Source organism: Scyliorhinus torazame, chromosome 14 (genome assembly GCF_047496885.1).
Source record: "Scyliorhinus torazame isolate Kashiwa2021f chromosome 14, sScyTor2.1, whole genome shotgun sequence".
In the NCBI taxonomy this organism is placed as follows: Eukaryota; Metazoa; Chordata; class Chondrichthyes; order Carcharhiniformes; family Scyliorhinidae; genus Scyliorhinus; species Scyliorhinus torazame.
Genome location: NC_092720.1, coordinates 135,502,050 through 135,522,975, shown reverse-complemented (window position 1 = coordinate 135,522,975; position 20,926 = coordinate 135,502,050). Strand labels below are relative to the sequence as shown.

Here is a 20,926-nt window from a genome sequence, read left to right as displayed (position 1 = left end):
AGTCAGAAGTGCCAAGTGGATGATCCATCTTGGCCTCCCCCAATGGTGCCCAACATCACAGATGTCAGTCTTCAGCCAATTCGATTCACTCCATGTGAAATCAAGAAAAGGCGGAAGGCACTGGAAACTGCAAAGGCCATGGTTCCTAACAGTATTCCAGAAATAGTACTGAAGACTTGTGCTCCAGAACTTGCTGCTCCCCTAGCCCAGCTGTTGCAGTACAGCTACAACACTGGCATCTACCTGGCAATGTAGAAAGTTGTCCAGGTAGATGCAAGTGTACACAAAGCGGGACAAATTCAGCCCAGCCAATTACCGCCACATTGGTCAACTCTTGATCATCACTAAAGTGATAGAAGGGGACATCAACAATGCTATTGAGCGGCACTAGCTTAGAAATAACTTGCGCACTGACGCTCAGTTTGGGTTCCACGAGGGCCACTCTGCTCTGAACCTCATTACAGCTGTTGCTCAAACATGACAAAAGACTTAACTCCACAGGTGAGGTAAGAGTGACTGCCCTTGACATCAAGGCATCATTTGACCAAGTGTGGCATCAAGGAGCCCTAGCAAAACTGGAGTCAACAGGAATCTGGGAAAATCACTGGTTGGAGTCATACCTCGCACAAAGGAACATAGTTGTGGTTGTTGGAGGTCAATCATCTCCGCTCCAGGATATCACTGCAGGAGTTCTTCAGGGTAGTGTCCTAGGCCCAACCATCTTCAGCTGCTTCATTAATGGCCTTCTATCATGAGCTCAGACCTGGGGATTGCACAACCTGGGGATTGCACAATGTTCAGCACCATTCAGACACTCGTGCAGTCCAGTCTAAATTCAGAAAGACCTGGACACAATATCCAGGCTTGGACTAACAAGGGCAAGTAACATTTGCGCTACTCAAGTGCCAGGCAATGACCATCTTCAACAAAGGAGAATCTAAAGATTGCCCCTTGACATTCAATGGCTTTACCATTTCTGAATCCCACACTAACAACACCCTGGGGGCTACCATTGACTTGAAACTTAACTGGACTAGCCATATAAATACATTGTCTAAAAGAGCAGGTCAGAGGTTAGGAATCCTGCGGCGAGTAACTCACCTCCTGACTTCCCAAAACCTATCGACAAGGCACGTGTCAGGAGTGTAATGGAATACTCTCCACTTACTTAGATGAGTGCAGCTTTAACACTCAAAAAGCTTGAGACCATCCTGGACAAAACAGCCTGCTTAATTGGCATCTCTTCCACAGATTTCACTCACTTCATCACAGGAGCACATTAAAAGCAGCGTGTACCATCTACTAGATGCACTGCAACTCACTAAGGCTCCTCAGCACCTTCTAAACCCACAATCCATACCATTTAGAAGGACAAGGGCAGTAGGTACGTGGGAACACCACCACCTGTAGGTTCCCCTCCAAACCACTCACCATCCTGACTTGGATATATATCGGCGTTCCTTCACTGTCGTTGGATCAAAATCCTGGAACTCCCTCCCTAACAGCACTGTGCCTACACCACAGGGACTGCAGCAGTTCGAGAAGGTAGATCACCACCACTACCTCGAGGTCAATAATGCTGGTCTAGCCAGTTACACCCACGTCCCTTGAATGAACAAAAAAAAACTTTTAAAGGAAGAGCAGGGGAGTTCTTCCCATTGTGCTGGTCAACATTTATCCCTCAATCAGTATCAGTAATGAAATAGATTGTCTGGTCATTTTTGTCATTGCCGTTAGTGGGACCTTGATGTCCATAGACAGACGACTGCACTTCTTATAATGACCGTAATTATTCTTGCAGTAGTTGGTTGTACAGCACTTTGGAACTTCCTACGGTGATGAAAGGCGCTATAGAAATTCAATTTTATTTTATTTTTACCATGACTTTTCAATTTCCCCCTCTGTAGTTGTTCATTTGAACCCAGCTGTTGAGCCTCTCTCTTGGATGTTGGGAAGCTGGATTTCTGAACCCCTGGGTGAAGGCTCTTACCCAACCATCAAACCGTTCAAATACATGGAGGAAGTCCAGATCACGCATGTTGGCCAACCCATACTGAACATCTCGTAAGTCAGAATGTTTTGCTTTTGCAGTTTTTGATTTCCAGCAAAATAGTCACCTAACAGTCGTTAATCAGTAGAATGAGAGATAGTTTTCGCAAATTAGTGAAGAAAGATAGCTGACAAAGGAGGTAGAATTTCTTCTGCAGCCATGCCCGAGAGTGGCACTCTTCAGGGTATCGGACCAGTCAGAACTACGTATGGGGAAGAGGGCCGACGCCCTAGCTTTCGCTTCCCTAATCGCATGCTGGAGAATCCTGCTCGGCTGGCGATCAGCAGCACCACCCACAGCTGCAGACTGGCTGGCAGACCTGTGGGAATTTCTCCACCTGGAGAAGATTAAATATCCGAGGGTCGGATGAATGCTTCCACAAAGCGTGGGGGCCATTCATCAGCCTGTTCCAAGACCTGTTCGAGGCCAACAGCAACGAGGAAGAGAAGATGGTGGTGGGGGGGGGGGGGGGGGGGATAGAGGTAAACAAGTAAGGGCACACACAATGTAAAGGAGCAGAGGGGGAAGGGGAGAGGAGTGAACCCAAGGAAATCACCGAACGAAGCAAGGGGAAAAAGGGAGGAGAGGCCTGACCCCGCAAAGACAACAACTAAAAAACGCAACAGAAAGGAGCGGATCAGAGTATTTGACGCCCAGGGCAGAAGTCAAAGAGGGAAAGCTAGGCCACCAACAGGGGAAAGGGGGAGGGGAGAGGCAGACGGGGGATCATATGTTAAAATCTCTGTAAATAAGAAATGACTCTATGTAAATACCAGGTACACCATAGATTGAGCTGTTATCCTTACAAATATTTAAGAAAAAAAAAATTTCTTCTGTGACTAAATTTGGACATTTAAACAAAATAGGTAGCGTTGGTACTTTGCAAGAGAAATTGGAAGGTGAAGGCAGATGGCCATAGATTAGCAGTTTTCAGAATGATTCTTTGCAGTGTATGAGGCAGCGTGACCTGTACTGTGCCTGGTGTGATTGGATCTCCTGAGCACAAGTGAATGCAGGAAAACTGGGTGGGGAGGGCTCCACATAAAGGAGCTAGCCTGATTCTTTGCTCACAGAATAATGCAGTGAAGAAGAGGCCCTTCGGCCCATTGAGTCTGCACCGACGCATGAAAAACACCTGACTGCCTACCTAATCCTATTTGCCAGCACTTGGCCCATAACCTTGAATGTTATGACGTGCCAAGTGCTCATCCAGGTGCTTTTTAAAGGATGTGAGGCAACCCGCCTCTAACACCGTCCCAGGTAGCGCATTCCAGACTGTCACCACCCTCTCGGTTAAAAAAAGGTTTTCCTCAAATCCCCCCCTAAACCCCCTGCCCCTCACCTTGAACTTGTGTCCCCTCCTAACTGACCCTTCAACTAAGGGGAACAGCTGCTCCCTATCCACCCTGTCCATGCCCCTCATAATCTTGTATACCTTGATCAGATCGCCCCTCAGTCTTCTCTGCTCCAGTGAAAACAGCCCAAGCCTATCCAAACTCTCTTCATAACTTAAATGTTCCATCCCAGGCAACATCCTGATGAATCACCTCTGCACCCCCTCCAGTGCAATCACATCCTCCCAATAAGGAATTGCACACAATACTCCAGCTGCGGCCTCACCAAAGTTCTGTTCAACTCCGACGCGACTTCCCTGCTTTTGTAGTCTCTGCCTCAATTGATAAAAGCAAGTGTCCCATATACCTTTTTCACCATCCTATTAACCTGCCCTTCTGCCTTCAGAGATCTATGGACAAATATGCCAAAAGCTTCCTTAGAACTTCCCAGTGTCAGGCCATTCATTGAATACTTCCTTCCAAAGTGTATCACCTCACACTTTTCAGGATTAAATTCCATCTGCCACCTTTCTGCTCATTTGACCATCCCGTGTATATCTTCCTACACCCCAAGACACCCAACCTCACTGCTAACCACCAAGCTCAGTTGGATGCTTCCTTTTAGGAGTGTGAATTCTTGGCCGGATCCCCCCCCCCCCCCGTAACAAATAGAATGAAAACGCACATAGCAAGACATAAACATGGTAAAATGATATGTTACAGAACTTTGTACATTGGATTCCTCCCGGACATGTCAGTTTTCCAGATCCTTCATGTATTTTCTTGCTCAAATACCCCCCAGATAGACCCCCCCCCGGGTTGCTGCTGCTGACCGACCTTCATCTAACGCTCCGCGAGATAGTCTAGGAACGGTTGCCACCGCCTGTAGAACCCCTGCGCAGACCCTCTCAAGGCAAACTTTATCCTCTCCAACTTGATAAACCCTGCCATATCATTTATCCAGGCCTCCACACTGGGGGGCTTCGCCTCCTTCCACATTAGCAAGATCCTTCGCCGGGCTACTAGGGACGCAAAGGCCAGAATGCCGGCCTCTTTCGCCTCCTGCACTCCTGGCTTGTCCACTACTCCAAATATTGCTAGCCCCCAGCTTGGCTTGACCTGGACTTTCACCACCTTAGATACTGTTCCCGCCACTCCCCTCCAGAACCCCTCCAGTGCCGGGCATGACCAAAACATATGGTCATGGTTTGCCGGGCTTCCTGAGCACCTCCCACATCTGTCCTCCACCCCAAAGAACCTACTCAGCCTCGCCCCCGTCATATGCGCTCTATGAACCACCTTGAACTGTATCCGGCTAAGCCTGGCACACGAAGAAGAGGAATTAACCCTACTTAGGGCATCAGCCCATAGCCCCTCCTCAATCTCCTCCCCCAGCTCCTCCTTCCATTTACCCTTCAGCTCCTCTACCAACGCCTCCCCCTCTTCTTTCATCTCCTGGTATATCGCCGACACTTTGCCCTCTCTGACCCATACACCCGAGATCACCCTGTCTTGAATTTCCTGTGCCGGGAGCAACAGGAATTCCCTCACCTGCCGCCTCACAAACGCCCTCACCTGCATGTATCTGAAAACATTTCCCGGGGGTAGCCCAAACTTCTCCTCCAGTGCCCCTAGGCTCGCAAACGTCCCATCAATGAACAGGTCCCCCATTCTTCTAATCCCTGCTCGATGCCAGCTCTGAAACCCCCCGTCCATCCTCCCTGGGACAAACCGATGGTTACCCCTGATCGGGGACCACACCGAGGCCCCCATTGCACCCCTGTGCCGTCTCCACTGGCCCCAGATCTTTAGCGTTGCCGCCACCACCGGACTCGTGGTGTACCTTGTCGGCGAGAGCGGCAGCGGTGCCGTCACCAGCGCCCCCAGGCTCGTTCCTTTGCAGGACGCCACCTCCAACCTCTTCCATGCCGCCCCCTCTCCCTCCATCAACCACTTACAGATCATCGCCACATTTGCTGCCCAGTAGTAGCCACCCAGATTCGGCAGCGCCAACCCTCCTCGGTCCCTACTGCGCTCCAGAAACCCTCTCCTTACCCTCGGGGTCTTATTCTCCCACACAAAACCCATCATACTCCTGCCTACCCTCTTAAAAAAGGCCTTGGTGATTACAATTGGAGGGCACTGGAACACAAAAAGAAACCGCGGGAGGACCACCATTTTGACCGACTGCACTCTACCCGCTGCGAGAGCGGCAACATGTCCCATCTTTTGAAGTCCTCCTCCATCTGCTCCACCAGCCTCGTCAGATTCAGTTTATGAAGAGCCCCCCAACTCCTAGCTATTTGGATCCCCAGGTACCGAAATCTCCTTTCTGCCCTCCTCAGCGGTAGATCGTCTATCCCCCTTTCCTGGTCTCCTGACTGTACTACAAAAAGCTCACTCTTCCCTACATTAAGCTTATAGCCTGAAAAATCCCCAAACTCCCTTAGAGTCTGCATGACCTCCACCATCCCCTCCACTGGATCTGCCACATACAGCAACAGGTCGTCTGCATAAAGCGACACTCGATGCTCCTCTCCCCCTCGGACCACCCCCCTCCATTTCCTAGACTCCCTTAATGCTATGGCCAAGGGTTCAATTGCTAATGCAAACAACAGGGGCGACAGGGGGCACCCCTGCCTCGTCCCACAGTACAGCCGAAAATACTCCGACCTCCGCCAATTCGTAACCACACTCGCCACCGGGGTTCTGTAAAGGAGCTTAACCCAACTAATAAACCCTCCCCCGAACCCAAACCTACGCAGCACTTCCCAGAGGTACTCCCACTCTACTCGGTCAAAGGCCTTCGCCGTGTCCATAGCTGCCACTATCTCCGCCTCTCCCTCCACCGATGGCATCATTATCACGTTTAGGAGCCGCCGCACATTGGTGTTTAGCTGCCTACCCTTTACAAATCCCGTCTGGTCCTCGTGAATCACCCCCGGGACACAGTCCTCGATCCTCGTAGCCAGCACTTTTGCCAGCAACTTAGCATCCACGGTGAGGAGCGAGATCGGCCTGTACGCCCCACATTTCAGTGGGTCCTTGTCCCGCTTCAGGATCAAAGAGATCGTCGCCTCCAACATTGTCGGGGGCAGGGTCCCGCCCTCCCTTGCCTCATTAAAAGTCCTCACTAGCAGCGGGGCCAACAGGTCTACGTACTTCCTATAGAACTCCACTGGGAACCCGTCCGGTCCCGGGGCCTTCCTTGCCTGCATACTCCCCAGACCTTTGCTCAGCTCCTCCAACCCAATTGGTGCCCCCAAACCAGCCACCTCTTGCTCCTCCACCCTCGGGAACCTCAGTTTGTCCAGGAATCGTCTCATCCCCTCTTCCCCCACTGGGGGCTGGGATCTGTACAGCTCCTCATAGAAGGCCTTGAATGCCTCATTTACTTTCGTCGCATTCCGCACCGTAGCTCCCCTTCCATCCTTGACTCCAACTATTTCCCTCGCTGCCATCCTCTTATGGAGCTGGTGTGCCAGCATCCGACTCGCCTTCTCCCCATACTCGTACGTCGCCCCCTGCGCTTTCCTCCACTGTGCCTCTGCCTTCCCTGTGGTCAACAGGTCAAACTCCGTCTGGCGACTTCGCCTTTCCCTAAGTAATCCCTCTTCAGGGGCCTCTGCGTATCTCCTGTCCACTCTTAAAATCTCCCCCACTAACCTCTCCCTTTCCATGCCCTCTATCTTCTCCCTATGAGCCCTGATGGAGATTAGCTCTCCCCTGATCACCGCCTTCAGCGCCTCCCATACCACCCCCACCTGCACCTCCCCGTTGTCGTTGGCCTCCAAGTACCTTTCGATACACCCAAGAGAAAGGTATGTTGATAGGTGGGATGAGGTACGGTGAGGAGAAACTTGCATGGACCTGCTTCTATGAGTAAATTCTATATAACCTCAAAGAACTGTGCTACATTGCTGTTTTATGTTAGTACTTGTACAAACAGGTGTGGGTTTGGGGTTTAGGAATGTTATGACAATGATTGGGGCAGCCTATTAGACCACAAAATGAAAGCGGCTATGTTTATACCTATGTTTTTACCACTTAATGAGTCAGCAGGGTTTGCTGTACTGTTGCGGAGAAGAGGCTGTTAAAAGCTTCTCGTGCAAGCTGAGGTAAGTCATGTGTGAGGTTGCGCTGTCTGCTCATCCTTCTAGCTGGGAATGGCACACTGTATAAGGGCACCACAGAAAGTAAGCAAAGATCTAAACATATCATGTCCTTTTAAAAAAAATTAAGTTGAGCTGAAACAAAATACTTGGCATGAAATAGGAATTTGCTTGTCCACAATAAGTCAATAATTATTGCCAGTTCCAGTGTCAGAGTGTGGAGATCAAGTAGTTAGGATGAATTATTTTGATGTGCTGATGAGCTTGCTGGGTTGTGTCCGCGTAATCTGGCCTTCTCTTTGCTGCATGATAACAATTGTTACTGATATGCGGAGGTTAATCCTTCAGATCACACTTGGATTAACTTTCCCTGTTTATTTTACAGATTTAATGGTTTCAATCCTGAAACCAAGAAGCCAATGCATAGAGAGTGTGGCTTTATGAGAATCAAGCCTGGCACTAACAAGGTGGCATTCATCAGTGCCCAAAACACAGGTACGGTACCACGTGCTCAAAATGGTGTCCACATATGTACTGCAGAGGGGTATCAAGAGCATGTCGGGCATAAATTATATTTTAATTGGCTGCTGCAAAGGAAGGGTTCTTTACACTTTTGTTTATTGAGCAATTGTTTCTTTATATTTTGGGTGAACCAGAAGTCTCTTGTGAAAATCTACTGCCAAATATCTCCAAACCAAACCGCTGTGAATTGTCATGTCTCAATGTGTATTCTCTCCCCACCAGGACACAGCCCAGAGTGACGGACATACTGCATGCCCGATAATGCTCATTAATTTGGAAGGTATCCCAGGAGCCTGCTATGTTCAAGTTGGCAACAACCAAGCCTTTGACCCAGATGCAAGAATCCGGTTCAAATTGAGATAGATTGGTGGTAGTCAGAGGAAATGGGTTATTTAGAAGGAGATTCCAACCTATGCTGAACGCATTGCTAACAACCCTTTGGTAGATTCATGATTCTCCGTCCTCTTGCCCAAAGTTCAATCAATGAGGGCCCAAACTGGCTAGGATCTAGATTAAGGAGGTGGAGATGCTTCACATTATAGAACTAGAATACCCAGTTCTTTATCGAACAAAGTGGCTTATTTAGGTCCTTCTTCTGCATTGCTGTGCTGCAGAAAATTCACCTCATAGTTTCTAGGATTACTGTTGCCACATCCTGAGACCTGCCTGTTATTTTGGGTTTTACCCAACACCTTTGTGTGAATGACTTGAAGCAGATCATATTTTCACTGAACTGAGATCTGTGTTTCTTATTCTCTGGCCGTTTTCTTTGTCCCACTTTTGCTTTTTCACTCGCTCACTGGTACTTTTTGCTTTAGCTCCAACACAAAAAGAACTGGGCTCGTCTGAGAGCAGTTTCACATGGGCTAATTCCAGTCAATAGCTTAGGAACGAACATGCCCAATACTACTCATCAATTCAGAAGATACCGAACTACATGTACATTGAGTCTGTACTACGGCTATGATCTATGACCTAATTCTCAATGAGTTAATCCATCCATTTCAGGGGTGTTTTCAGATTTTCTTGTTATTTTTAAAGAAAAGGTGCAGTTTTCTTTGATAATCAAGTTACACTCAACAAGGCCTCACGGACAGAAATTATATTTTTTTAAATATATTTTTATGGGATGTGGGCATCTCTGGCTAGACCAGCATTTGTTGCCACCCCTAATTTCTCCGAGAAGGAGGTGGTGAGCCACCATCTTGAACCGCTGTTGTTAATGTGGTGTAGGTACATCCATAGTGCTATTAGCAAGGGAATTCCAGAATTTTGACCCAGCGGCAGTGAAGGAATAGGTGATCAGTTAATCTGTTTTGATTGTGGGACAGAGGAGCTGTCCTTTTGTCTTTCAAATAGTAGCATGGGATCATTTATATCCTCCTGAGCAAACGGATAGTGTATTGGTTTATTGGTTCATCTAAAAACAGCATATCTAGGAATGCAGCATTCCTTCAGTACTGCGGTGAAGTGTCAGTTTTGTGATGTGCTCATAGAATCAAAGAATCAGTACAGAAAGAGGCCATACGGCCCATCAAGGCTGTGCCGACCCTTTGAAAGACCACCCCACCTAAGCTCTATCGCCCACCCTGCAACCTTACCCTAAGGGGCAATTTAGCATGTCCAATCTGCCTAACCTGCACATCGTTGGACTGTGGGAGGAAACCGGAGCACCCGGAGGAAACCCACGCAGATATGCGGAGGAAGTTCAAACTCCACACAGTCACCCGAGGCCGAAATCAAATCAGGATCCTGGCGCTGTGAGGCAGTAGTGCTAACCATTTGAAACTAATATCTTGAAATGGGACTTGGACAGTTACATCATCAAGGTCATGTAGAGTTGAAACCAAGTCTTGGTGGTGAAAGCGTTGAATCCTAACCAACAGATCAGCTGTCTGGCTGCTGAAGCTGTGTAGTTGCTCAGTTTGATCTCCTCTTTCAATGATAACATGATGTGGAGATGCCGGCGTTGGAATGGGGTGAGCACAGCAAGAAGTCTTACAACGCCAGGTTAAAGTCCAACAGGTTTGTTTCGGACTGCTCCTTCCTCAGGTGAATGAAGAGGTGGGTTCCAAAAACATATATATAGACAAAGTCAAAGATGGAAGACGATACTTTGAATGCGAGCCTTTGCAGGTAATTAAGTCTTTACAGATCCAGAGAGAGGGGTAATCACAGGTTAAAGAGCTGTGAATTGTCTCAAGCCAGGACAATTGGTAGGATATCGCAAGCCCAGGCCAAATGGTGGGGGGTGAATGTAATGCGACATGAATCTAAGGTCCCGGTTGAGGCCGTACCCGTGTGCGGAACTTGGCTATAAGTTTCCGCTCGGCGATTCTGCAGGTCGCGCATCCTGAAGGCTGCCTTGGAGAACGCTTACCCGAAGATCAGAAGCTGAATGCCCTTGACTGCTGAAGTGTTCCTCGACTGGAAGGGAGCATTCCTGCCTGGCGATTGTCGCGCGATGTCTGTTCATCCGTTGTCGCAGCGTCTGCATGGTCTCGCCAATGTACCACGCTTCAGGACATCCTTTCCTGCAGCGTATGAGGTAGACAACGTTGGCCGAGTCACACTAGTATGTACCGCGTACCTGGTGGGTGGTGTTCTTACGTGTAATGGTAGTACCCATGTCGATGATCTGGCACGTCTTGCAGAGATTGCCATGGCAGGGTTGCGTGGTGTCGTGGTCGCTGTTCTGAAGGCTGGGTAGTTTGCTGCAAACAATTGTTTGTTTGAGGTTGCACGGTTGTTTGAAGACAAGTGGGGGTGTGGGGATGACCTTGGCAAGATGTTCATCTTCATCGATGACATGTTGAAGGCTGCGAAGAAGATGTTGTAGTTTCTCCGCTCCGGGGAAGTACTGGACGACGAAGGGTACTCTGTCAGTTGTGTCCCGTGTTTGTCTTCTGAGGAGGTCGGTGCGGTTTTTTGCTGTGGCACGTTGGAACTGTCGATCGATGAGTCGAGCTCCATATCTCGTTCGTACAGGGCATCTTTCAGCGTCTGTAGATGTCTGTTACTCCTCGTCTTCCACCTTTTGGCAGGACAAGATTACCAACCCAGAGGTTCTGGAGCATTCTCATACCATCAGCATACATTCATTGCAAAACCAATGGCCCCTGCGTTGACTCCTCCCCTTTCATCAATTGAATGATGGCCGTACACCCAAAGACCGTGAGTACAGTGAAGTGGCGACTCGGTCATGACCCATTGGATGCCTGTACCTCTGCTACATGGACACCTGCAAATGAGATGTGAAGATGGCACACCTTGACTCTGACAACTGGGGGATAGTCACCAATGGCTGTGTCCTCTGGATGCTGACTATCTGGAAGGGCATTGGAAGAGGCGAAGCAAATGGAAAGATTAGCTGGCCAATACTAGAGCCCAGAGAAAACAGAGACCAGTGACACATGCACCTTCTCAACCCACTTTCTTCACTTGCAGAAAATGTGGCAGAGACTGCCATGCAAAAATGGGGCTCCTGAGCCACACTAGGCTATGTTCAACACAGAGTTGACCACCAAGTGCAAACCATCGTCTCACGAGTCAAAAGGCTGCCATATCCAGAACAAAAAAGGCATCTGAAGGTAACTGTCAAACACAGCCAGCTTGTTATACCATTCCTAACGTCATCCTAGCTACTTCAATCTACTTCAGAGCAAGACAAATGGTAGCACAGTGGTTAGCAATGTTGCTTCACCACCAGGGTCCCAGGTTCGATTCCCAGCTTGCGTCACTGTCTGTGCGTAGTCTACACGTTCTACCTGTGTCTGCGTGGGTTTCCTCTGGGTGCTCTGATTTTCTCCCATAAGTCCCAAAAGACGTGCTGTTAGGTGAATTGGACATTGTGAATTCTCCCTCCATGTACCCGCACAGGAGGCGGAATGTGGCGATTCGGAGCTTTTCACAGTAACTTCATTGCAGTGTTAATGGAAGCCTACTTGTGACAATAAAGAATATTATTATTATTACAAATTCTTTTCAATTTTTATACAATGTAGATTATTTATTTATTTATTTTAGTTTTAAAAATAATTTTTATCAGAATTTTCACAAAATATCAACAACAGAATGAAAAAGAAACCCAATAGAATTAAATACTGAACAAAGTAAAACAACCCCCGTGCCCCCCTCCCCCTATACATAAATAATAAATTAACACCCCGAGTTAACACAAAGGAAACATAGCAAATATATACCCCCCTCAGATCCCCCAGGGTAAATGAACAAAAATAAAATAGAACCCCCCTCCCCGGGTTGCTGCTGCTGCATACCATTGTCTACCGCTCTGCCAGTAAGTCCAAGAACGGTTGCCACCGCCTAAAGAACCCTTGCACCGATCCCCTTAAGGCGTATTTCACCCTCTCCAATTTAATAAACCCCGCCATATCGTTGATCCAGGATTCCATGCTTGGGGGCCTCGCATCCCTCCACTGAAGAAGAATCCTTCGCCGGGCTACCAGGGACGCCAAAGGCCAGAATACCGGCCTCTTTCGCATCCTTCATTCCCGGCTCCCCTGCAACCCCAAATATTGCGAGCCCCCAGCTCGGCTTGACCCTGGATCCTACCACCCCCGACACCGTCCTCGCTACGCCCTTCCAAAATTCCTCCAGCGCTGGGCATGCCCAGAACATATGGGTGTGATTTGCTGGGCTCCCTGAGCACCTAACACATCTGTCCTCTCCCCCAACGAACCGGCTCATCCTTGTCCCGGTCATGTGTGCCCTGTGCAGCACCTTAAACTGTATGAGGCTGAGCCTCGCGCACAAAGAGGAAGAGTTCACCCTCCCTAGGGCATCTGCCCACGTCCCCTCTTCGATCTCCTCTCCCAACTCCTCCTCCCACTTACCTTTCAACTCCACCACCGAGGCCTCCTCCTCCTCCTGCATCACCTGGTAAGTTTCCGAGATCTTCCCCACTCCAACCCACCCTCGAGATCACCCTGTCCTGTACTGTGCGTGGCAGCAGTCGCGGGAATTCCACCACTTGCTGCCTGGCAAACGCCCTCACCCGTAAATATCTGAAGGTGTTCCCCGGGGGGAGCCCATACTTCTCCTCCAGTTCACCCAGGCTCGCGAACTTCCCCCCCCCCCTGTGCCGCCTCCACTGCCCCCAGATTTTGAGGGTAGCCGCCACTACCGGGCTCGTGGTATACCTCATTGGAGGGAGCGGCAGCGGCGCCGTTGCCAGCGCCTCCAGACTCGTACCCTCACAAGACACCGTCTCCAGCCTCTTCCATGCAGCCCCCTCCCCCTCCATCACCCACTTGCGCACCATCGCCGCATTGGCGGCCCAGTAGTACGTGCTGTTAGGTGAATTGGACACCAGGTCCACCACATATAGCAGCAAGTCGTCCGCATAGAGCGACACCCTATGCTCCTCCCCGCCCCGCACCAGCCCCTTCCAGTTCCTCGACTCCCTCAGTGCCATAGCCAGGGGTTCAATCGCAAGTGCGAAGAACAGGGGGGACCCCTGCCTTGTCTCTCGATGCAATCAAAAGTACTCCGACCTCTTATTCGTGGGCACACTTGCCATCGGGATCTCATACAACAACCTAACCCATCTGGCAAACCCCTCCCCAAACCTGAACCTCTTCAGCACCTCCCACAAGCACCCTCACTCTACCCTATCGAAGGCCTTCTCCGCGTCCATCGGCACCACTATCTCCACCTCCCCTCCCTTGCCGGCATCATAACGTTCAGGAGCCTCCGCACATTTGCGTTCAACTACCTTCCCTTCACGAATCCCGTCTGGTCTTCGTGGATCACCTGCGGCACACAATCCTCAATTCTCGTGGCTAAGACCTTCGCCAGCAACTTGGCATCTACATTTAACAACGAAATCGGCCTGTAAGACCCACACTGGAGGGGATCCTTGTCCCGCTTCAGGATCAAGGAGATCAGTGCCCGGGACATCGTCGGGGGCAAAGCCCCCCCCACTCCCTTGCCTCATTGAAGGTCCTAACTAGCAACGGGCCCAACAGGTCCACATATTTCTTGTAGAATTCGACCGGGAAACCGTCCGGCCCCGGTGCCTTCCCCGCCTGCATGCTCCCTATCCCTTTGGCCAGCTCCTCCAGCCCAATCGGGGCCCCCAATCCCGCTACCAGTCCCTCCTCCACCTTCGGAAACCTCACTTGGTCCAGAAAGCGGTCCATCCCTCCCTCCTCCCGTGGGTGCTCAGACCGATACAATTCCTCATAAAAGTCCCTGAAGACCCCATTGATGTCAACCCCACTGTGTACCACACTCCCTCCCCTGTGCTTAACACCCCAATCTCCCTAGCTGCATCCCGCTTCCGAAGCTGATGGGCCAGCATCCGACGTGCCTTTTCCCCATACTCATAAATCGCCCCCTGGGCCTTCCTCCACTGCACCTCCGCCTTCCTGGTGGTCAACAGGTCGAATTCGGCCTGGAGGCTACGCCTCTTCCTCAACAGTCCCTCCTCCGCATACCTCCTGTCTACCCTCACCATTTCCCCCACCAGCCTCTCCCTCTGCTCTCTCTTCTCCTTGTGGGCCCTAATGGAGATCAGCTCTCCCTTAACCACCGCCTTCAGCGCCTCCCATACCATCCCCACTCCGTCCTCCCCGTTATCGTTGGCCTCCAGGTATCTCTCTATGCTTCCTCGGACCCGCTCACTCACCTCCTCGTCCGCCAACAGCCCCACCTCCAAGCGCCACAACGGGCGCTGGTCCCTCACCTCCCCCAGCTCTAGGTCTACCCAATGCGGGGCGTGATCCGAAATGGCCATCGCCGAGTACTCGGTATCCTCTACTCTCGCTATCAGCGCCCTACTCATAATAAAGAAGTCGATCCGGGAATAAGCCTTATGAACATGCGAGAAGAATGAAAATTCCCTAGCCCCCGGCCTTGCAAATCTCCAAGGGTCCACCCCTCCCATCTGGTCCATAAACCCCCTCAGCACCTTAGCCGCCGCCGGCTTCCTACCCGTCCTCGACCTGGAGTGATCCAGTGCCGGATCCAACACCGTGTTAAAGTCGTCTCCCCCCCCCCATTATCAGGCCCCCCACTTCCAAGTCCCGGATCCGACCCAACATGCGCCGCATAAAACCCGCATCGTCCCAGTCCAGGGCATACACATTGACCAGCACCACCCTTTCCCCTTGCAGCTTACCACTTACCATTACGTACCTGCCGCCATTGTCACAATGCTCGACGCCTCGAACTACACCCTCTTTCCCACCATTATGGCCTCTCCCCCCCCCCCCCCCCCCCCTCCCCCCCGATTTTTGGCATCCAACCCTGAGTGAAACACCTGACCTACCCACCCCTTCCTCAATCTTACCTGGTCTGCCACCTTCAGGTGTGTCTCCTGGAGCATGACCACATCCGCTTTCAGCCCCTTTAGGTGCGCGAACACCCGGGCCCGTTTGACCGGCCCGTTCAGTCCCCTTATATTCCAGGTTATCAGCCGGATCGGGGGGCTACCCGCCCCCCTCCCCCGCCGACTAGCCATAACCCCTCCTTGGCCAGCTATGCGCCCGCATCCCACGTCCGGCCCGTTCCCCACGCCGGCAGACCCCCGTCCCAACCCCCTCTACTCGCTCCAGCTCCCCCTTGACCATAGCAGCAGCAACCCAGTTCCCCCCCACCCCCGCTAGGATTCCTCCTAGCTGCTTTACTCCCCCCATTGCACTCCCGCAAGTCAGCTGACTCCTGCTGACCCCGGCTACTCCCGCCTCTCCTTCGACTCCTCCCATTGTGGGACATACCCTCCTCTCCCCCTTCCATCCCAAGCACGGGAAACAACCCTCGCTTCCCCGCCCTGGCCCCACCCCCTCCAGCCTTCAGCGCGGGAAAAAGCCCACGCTTTCCACCTGCCCGGCCCCGCCACCTGACGCAGCTCCTTTTACAGGCCCAGTCCCCTCACCCCCGACTCGGGCCTCCCCCTCCCCCGCGGGGCCCCATTTCCCCTACCGGCCATCCACCCCTACTCCATTTACTTACCCCCCCTCCAAGAGCCCACCCGACAGACCCAACTAAAACAGTGCCCAACCCACCCTAACCACCCACACCGAATCAACCAGAAATAAGAGCAAAGAACCCCCCCTCAAAGTGTAACACCCCAACAGCAATCCCCGACCACCCATCCCGACCCTCAATTTGTGTCCAGTTTCTCGGTCTGAACAAAGGCCCACGCCTCCTCCGGAGACTCAAAATAATGGTGCCGGTCCTTATAGGTGACCCACAGTCGCGCCGGCTGCAGCATGCCAAACTTCACCCCCTTTCTGTGCAGCACCGCCTTTGCCCGATTGTACCTGGCCCTCTTCTTTGCCACCTCCGCACTCCAGTCCTGGTATATTTAGAACATAGAACATAGAAAATACAGCACAGAACAGGCCCTTCGGCCCACGATGTTGTGCCGAACCTTTGTCCTAGATTAATCATAGATTATCATTGAATTTACAGTGCAGAATGAGGCCATTCGGCCCTTTGAGTCTGCACCGGCTCTTGGAAAGAGCACCCTACCCAAACTCAACACCTTCACCCAACACCAAGGGCAATTTGGACATTAAGGGCAATTTATCATTGGCCAATTCACCTAACCCGCACATCTTTGGATTGTGGGAGGAAACCGGAGCACCCGGAGGAAACCCACGCAGACACGGGGAGGACGTGCAGACTCCGCACAGACAGTGACCCAAGCCGGAATCGAACCTGGGACCCTGGAGCTGTGAAGCAATTGTGCTATCCACAATGCTACCGTGCTGCCCCAATGTTCTCCCACCTGCTGCTCCTTTCTTTCTTGGCCCACCTGAGCACGCACTCTCGATCAGCGAACCGATGAAACCGCACCAGCACCGCCCACGGCGGCTCGTTAGCCTTGGGCCTCCTTGCCAGCACTCTATGGGCCCCTTCCAGCTCCAGGGGCCCCTGGAAGGGCCCCGCTCCCATCAGCGAGTTTAGCATGGTGACCACATAGGCCCCCACGTCCGACCCCTCCAGCCCCTCCGGGAGGCCCAGAATCTGCAAATTCTTCCGCCTCGACCGATTCTCCTCGAACCGTTCCTGGCATTTCTTGTGGAGCGCCTCGTGCGCCTCCACCTTTACCGCAAGGCCTAAGATCTCGTCCTCGTTGTCGGAAACCTTTTGTCGGACCTCGCAGATCGCCACCCCCTGGGCCTTCTGGGTCTCCAGCAGCTTGTCAATAGAAGCCTTCATCGGCTCCAGCAGGTCCGCTTTAAACCTCCTGAAGCAGCGCTGGATAACCTCTTGCACCCACTGTATCCACGCTGCCTGGTCCCCGCCCGCCGCCATTTTGCTCATCTTCCCTCGCACCTTCTTTGGGTTCACTACCACTTTTTTAGTTGCCCCGCTCCTGGTCCAAGCCATACATTGTCAGGGAACTATTGCAATCTCCTTCCCACACCGGGAAACGTCGAAAAAATGCCGTTGGGGGCTCTGAAAAGAGCCCAAAAGTCTGTTTTTAGCGGGAGCTGCCGAATGTGTGACTTAGCTCCGCATAGCCGCAACCGGAAGTCTCTATGTAGATTATTAAGGGATCATTTTACAAGTTCACATCACGGAATCTCAAATTAAAATGCCCACTGCCGGACACGACTGCCGGAGAGGAGGGAGAGCGTGTGTGAATGTTGCAGTGTCTCCTGCCTCAGTGTCTTCTGGCCAAAGCAAACATCAAATATTTTCCTTAATTGCTGCTGGATTGAACTGGGCTGAAAACCATACATAATTCAGTTCACTATTGCTGCCCATAATAACCGCATGTAGTCATTATTCTAATTTATCCTCATTATCCCACTTAACACATTACATTGAATCTTAAAAACTTCAACAGCAAGTGCATGGGGCAAAGGTGAGAGCTGTCACCTTTTGGGAGTGATATCTGTTTCTGGTTTGAAATGTTGAGCATGTTTGATGTCCATCTGAAAAAAGAAAATTACCTTCTGCTATCGTTGCTGACCATAAATTCTGAACAGTATCCTTACATTAGACAACTAATTTCTGCATGATTGCATCACCATTATCGGCAAGAACTCATTTGCAAAAATGGAATGCAGCCAGAAGTACTGATTAGGTTTTTCTTTTTCCATAGTTTTATCATGGCTAGTCTCGTCATCAGCGTCCTTTTCAAAAAGAACTTGTGTGACACTTTAATACACTTTAGGAATGATGTGAGAGTCCTTGCGAGAGTGCAGAGAACATTTATTAGAATAGTTCCCAGGATAAGATTTTTAGCTACAAGGTTAAGTTGGAGAAGCTTGGATTGAGAGATTTGAAGGAAGATTTATAATAATGATAATCTTTATTGTCACAACTAGACTTACATTAACACTGCAATGAACAAAGAACAAAGAAAAGTACAGCACAGGAACAGGCCCTTCGGCCCTCCAAGCCTGTGCCGACCATGCTGTCCGTCTAAACTAAAATCTTCTGCACTTCCGGGGTCCGTATCCCTCTATTCCCATCCTATTCATGTATTTGTCAAAATGCCCCTTAAACGTCACTATCGTCCCTGCTTCCACCACCTCCTCCGGCAGCGAGTTACAAGCACCTACTACCCTCTGTGTAAAAAAACTTGCCTCGTACATCTCCTGTAAACCTTGCCCCTCGCACCTTAAACCTATGCCCCCTAGTAATTGACCCCTCTACCCTGGGAAAAAGCCTCTGACTATCCACTCTGTCTATGCCCCTCATAATTTTGTAGACCTCTATCAGGTCGCCCCTCAACCTCCAGTGAAATTGTCGTTCCAGTGAGAACAAACCAAGTTCATTCAACCTCTCCTCATAGCGAATGCCCTCCATACCAGGCAACATCCTGGTAAATCTCTTCTGCACAATCTCTAAAGCCTCCACATCCTTCTGGCAGTGTGGTGACCAGAATTGAACACTATTATACTCCAAGTGTGGTCTAACTAAGGTTCTATACAGCTGCAACATTGATGAAATTGAGTTCTTTCTGTACAGTCTGGTCTCAATCAAGTGCAAAGAACCGGTCCTAATAGTTACCCATCCCTTTGTTCACTCCCTGCAACCCGAATTAATGTCTATAAATGCACTATCCTAATATTCTGCTTTCTTATATTAGGGTATACTTCTACACTATCCTAACTGGTCATCCCAGTGTAATGCTCTTTTCTTTAGTTCAATTCCTCAACATGACTTGCCAATTTTTATACTCAATGCCCCGGAAAATTCAGGCAAGCATGCAGTATGCCTTCTTGACTACCTTCTCCACCTGTGTTGCCCCTTTCAGAGACCTGTGGACCTGTACACCTAGATCTCTCTGACTTTCAATACTCTTGAGGGTTCTACCATTCACTGTATATTCGCTACCTGCATTAGACCTTCCAAAATGCATTACCTCACATTTGTCTAGATTAAATGCCATCTGCCATCTCTCCGCCCAAGTCTCCAAACGATCTAAATCCTGCTGTATCCTCTGACAGTCCTCATCGCTATCCACAATTCCACCAACCTTTGTGTCGTCTGCAAACTTACTAATCAGACCAGTTACATTTTCCCCCACATCATTTGTATATACTACGAACAGAAAAGGTCCCAGCACTGATCCCCGCAGAACACCACTAGTCGCAGCCCTCCAATCAGGAAAGCACCCTTCCATTGCTACACTCTGCCTTCTCTGACCTAGCCAGTTCTATATCCATCTTGCCAGCTCAACCCTGATCCCGTGTGACTTCACGTTTTGTACATGAGGGACCTTGTCAAAGGCCTTACTGAAGTCCATATAGACAACATCCACTGCCCTACCTGCATCAATCATCTTTGTGACCTCCTTGAAAAACTCTTATCAAGTTAGTGAGACACGACCTCCCCTTTACAAAACCGTGCTGCCTCTCGCTAATACGTCCATTTGCTTCCAAATGGGAGCAGATCCTGTCTCAAAGAATTCTCTCCACTAATTTACCTACCACTGACGTAAGGCTCACCGGCCTGTAGTTCCCTGCATTATCCTTGCTACCCTTCTTAAACAAAGGAACAACATTGGCTATCCTCCAGTCTTCCGGGACATCACCTGAAGACAGTGAGGATCCAAAGATTTCTGTCAAGGTCTCAGCAATTTCCTCTGTAGCCTCCTTCAGTATTCTGGGGTAGATCCCATCAGGCCCTGGGGGCTTATCTACCTTAATATTTTTCAAGACGCCCAACACCTCGTCTTTTTGGATCTCAATGTGACCCAGGCTATCTACACACCCTTCGCCAGACTCAACATCCACCAATTCCTTCTCTTTGGTGAATACTGATGTAAAGTATTCATTCAGTACCTCGCCCATTTCCACTGGCTCCGCACATAGATTCCCTCGCCTGTCCTTCAGTGGGCCCACCCTTTCTCTGGCTACCCTCTTGCTTTTTATGTATGTGTAAAAAGCCTTGGGATTTTCCTTAACCCTATTTGCCAATGACTTTTCGTGACCCCTTTTAGCCCTCCTGACTCCTTGCTCCTTCCTACTTTCCTTATATTCCACACAGGCTTCGTCTATTCCCAGTCTTCTAGCCCTGACAAATGTCTCCTTTTTCTTTTTGATGAGGCCTACAATATCTCGTTATCCAAGGTTCCTGAAATTTGACGTATTTATCCTTCTTCCGCACAAGAACATGCCGGTCCTGAATTCCTTTCAACTGACATTTGAAAGCCTCCCACATGTCAGATGTTTATTTACCCTCAAACATCCGCCCCCAATCTAGGTTCTTCAGTTCCTGCCTAATATTTTTATAATTAGCCTTCCCCCAATTTAGCACATTCACCCGAGGACCACTCTTATCCTTGTCCACCAGCACTTTAAAACTGACTGAATTGTGGTCACTGTTCCCAAAATGCTCCCCTACTGAAACTTCTACACCTGGCCAGGCTCATTCCCCAATACCAGGTCCAGTATAGCCCCTTCCCTAGTTGGACTATC

The 20,926-nt window shown here is 50.2% G+C and overlaps 1 protein-coding gene across 1 annotated transcript in view; it reads left to right on the top strand.

The window, feature by feature from the left end:
- Positions 1-20,926, top strand: part of LOC140390065 (peroxynitrite isomerase THAP4-like) — a 263,983-nt gene that overhangs the window by 203,994 nt on the left and 39,063 nt on the right. The window contains exons 3-4 of the mRNA XM_072474935.1: positions 1,908-2,064; positions 7,882-7,991. Of these exons, the coding sequence (XP_072331036.1) occupies positions 1,908-2,064; positions 7,882-7,991 (267 nt within the window). The remainder of the gene's footprint in view (positions 1-1,907; positions 2,065-7,881; positions 7,992-20,926) is intronic.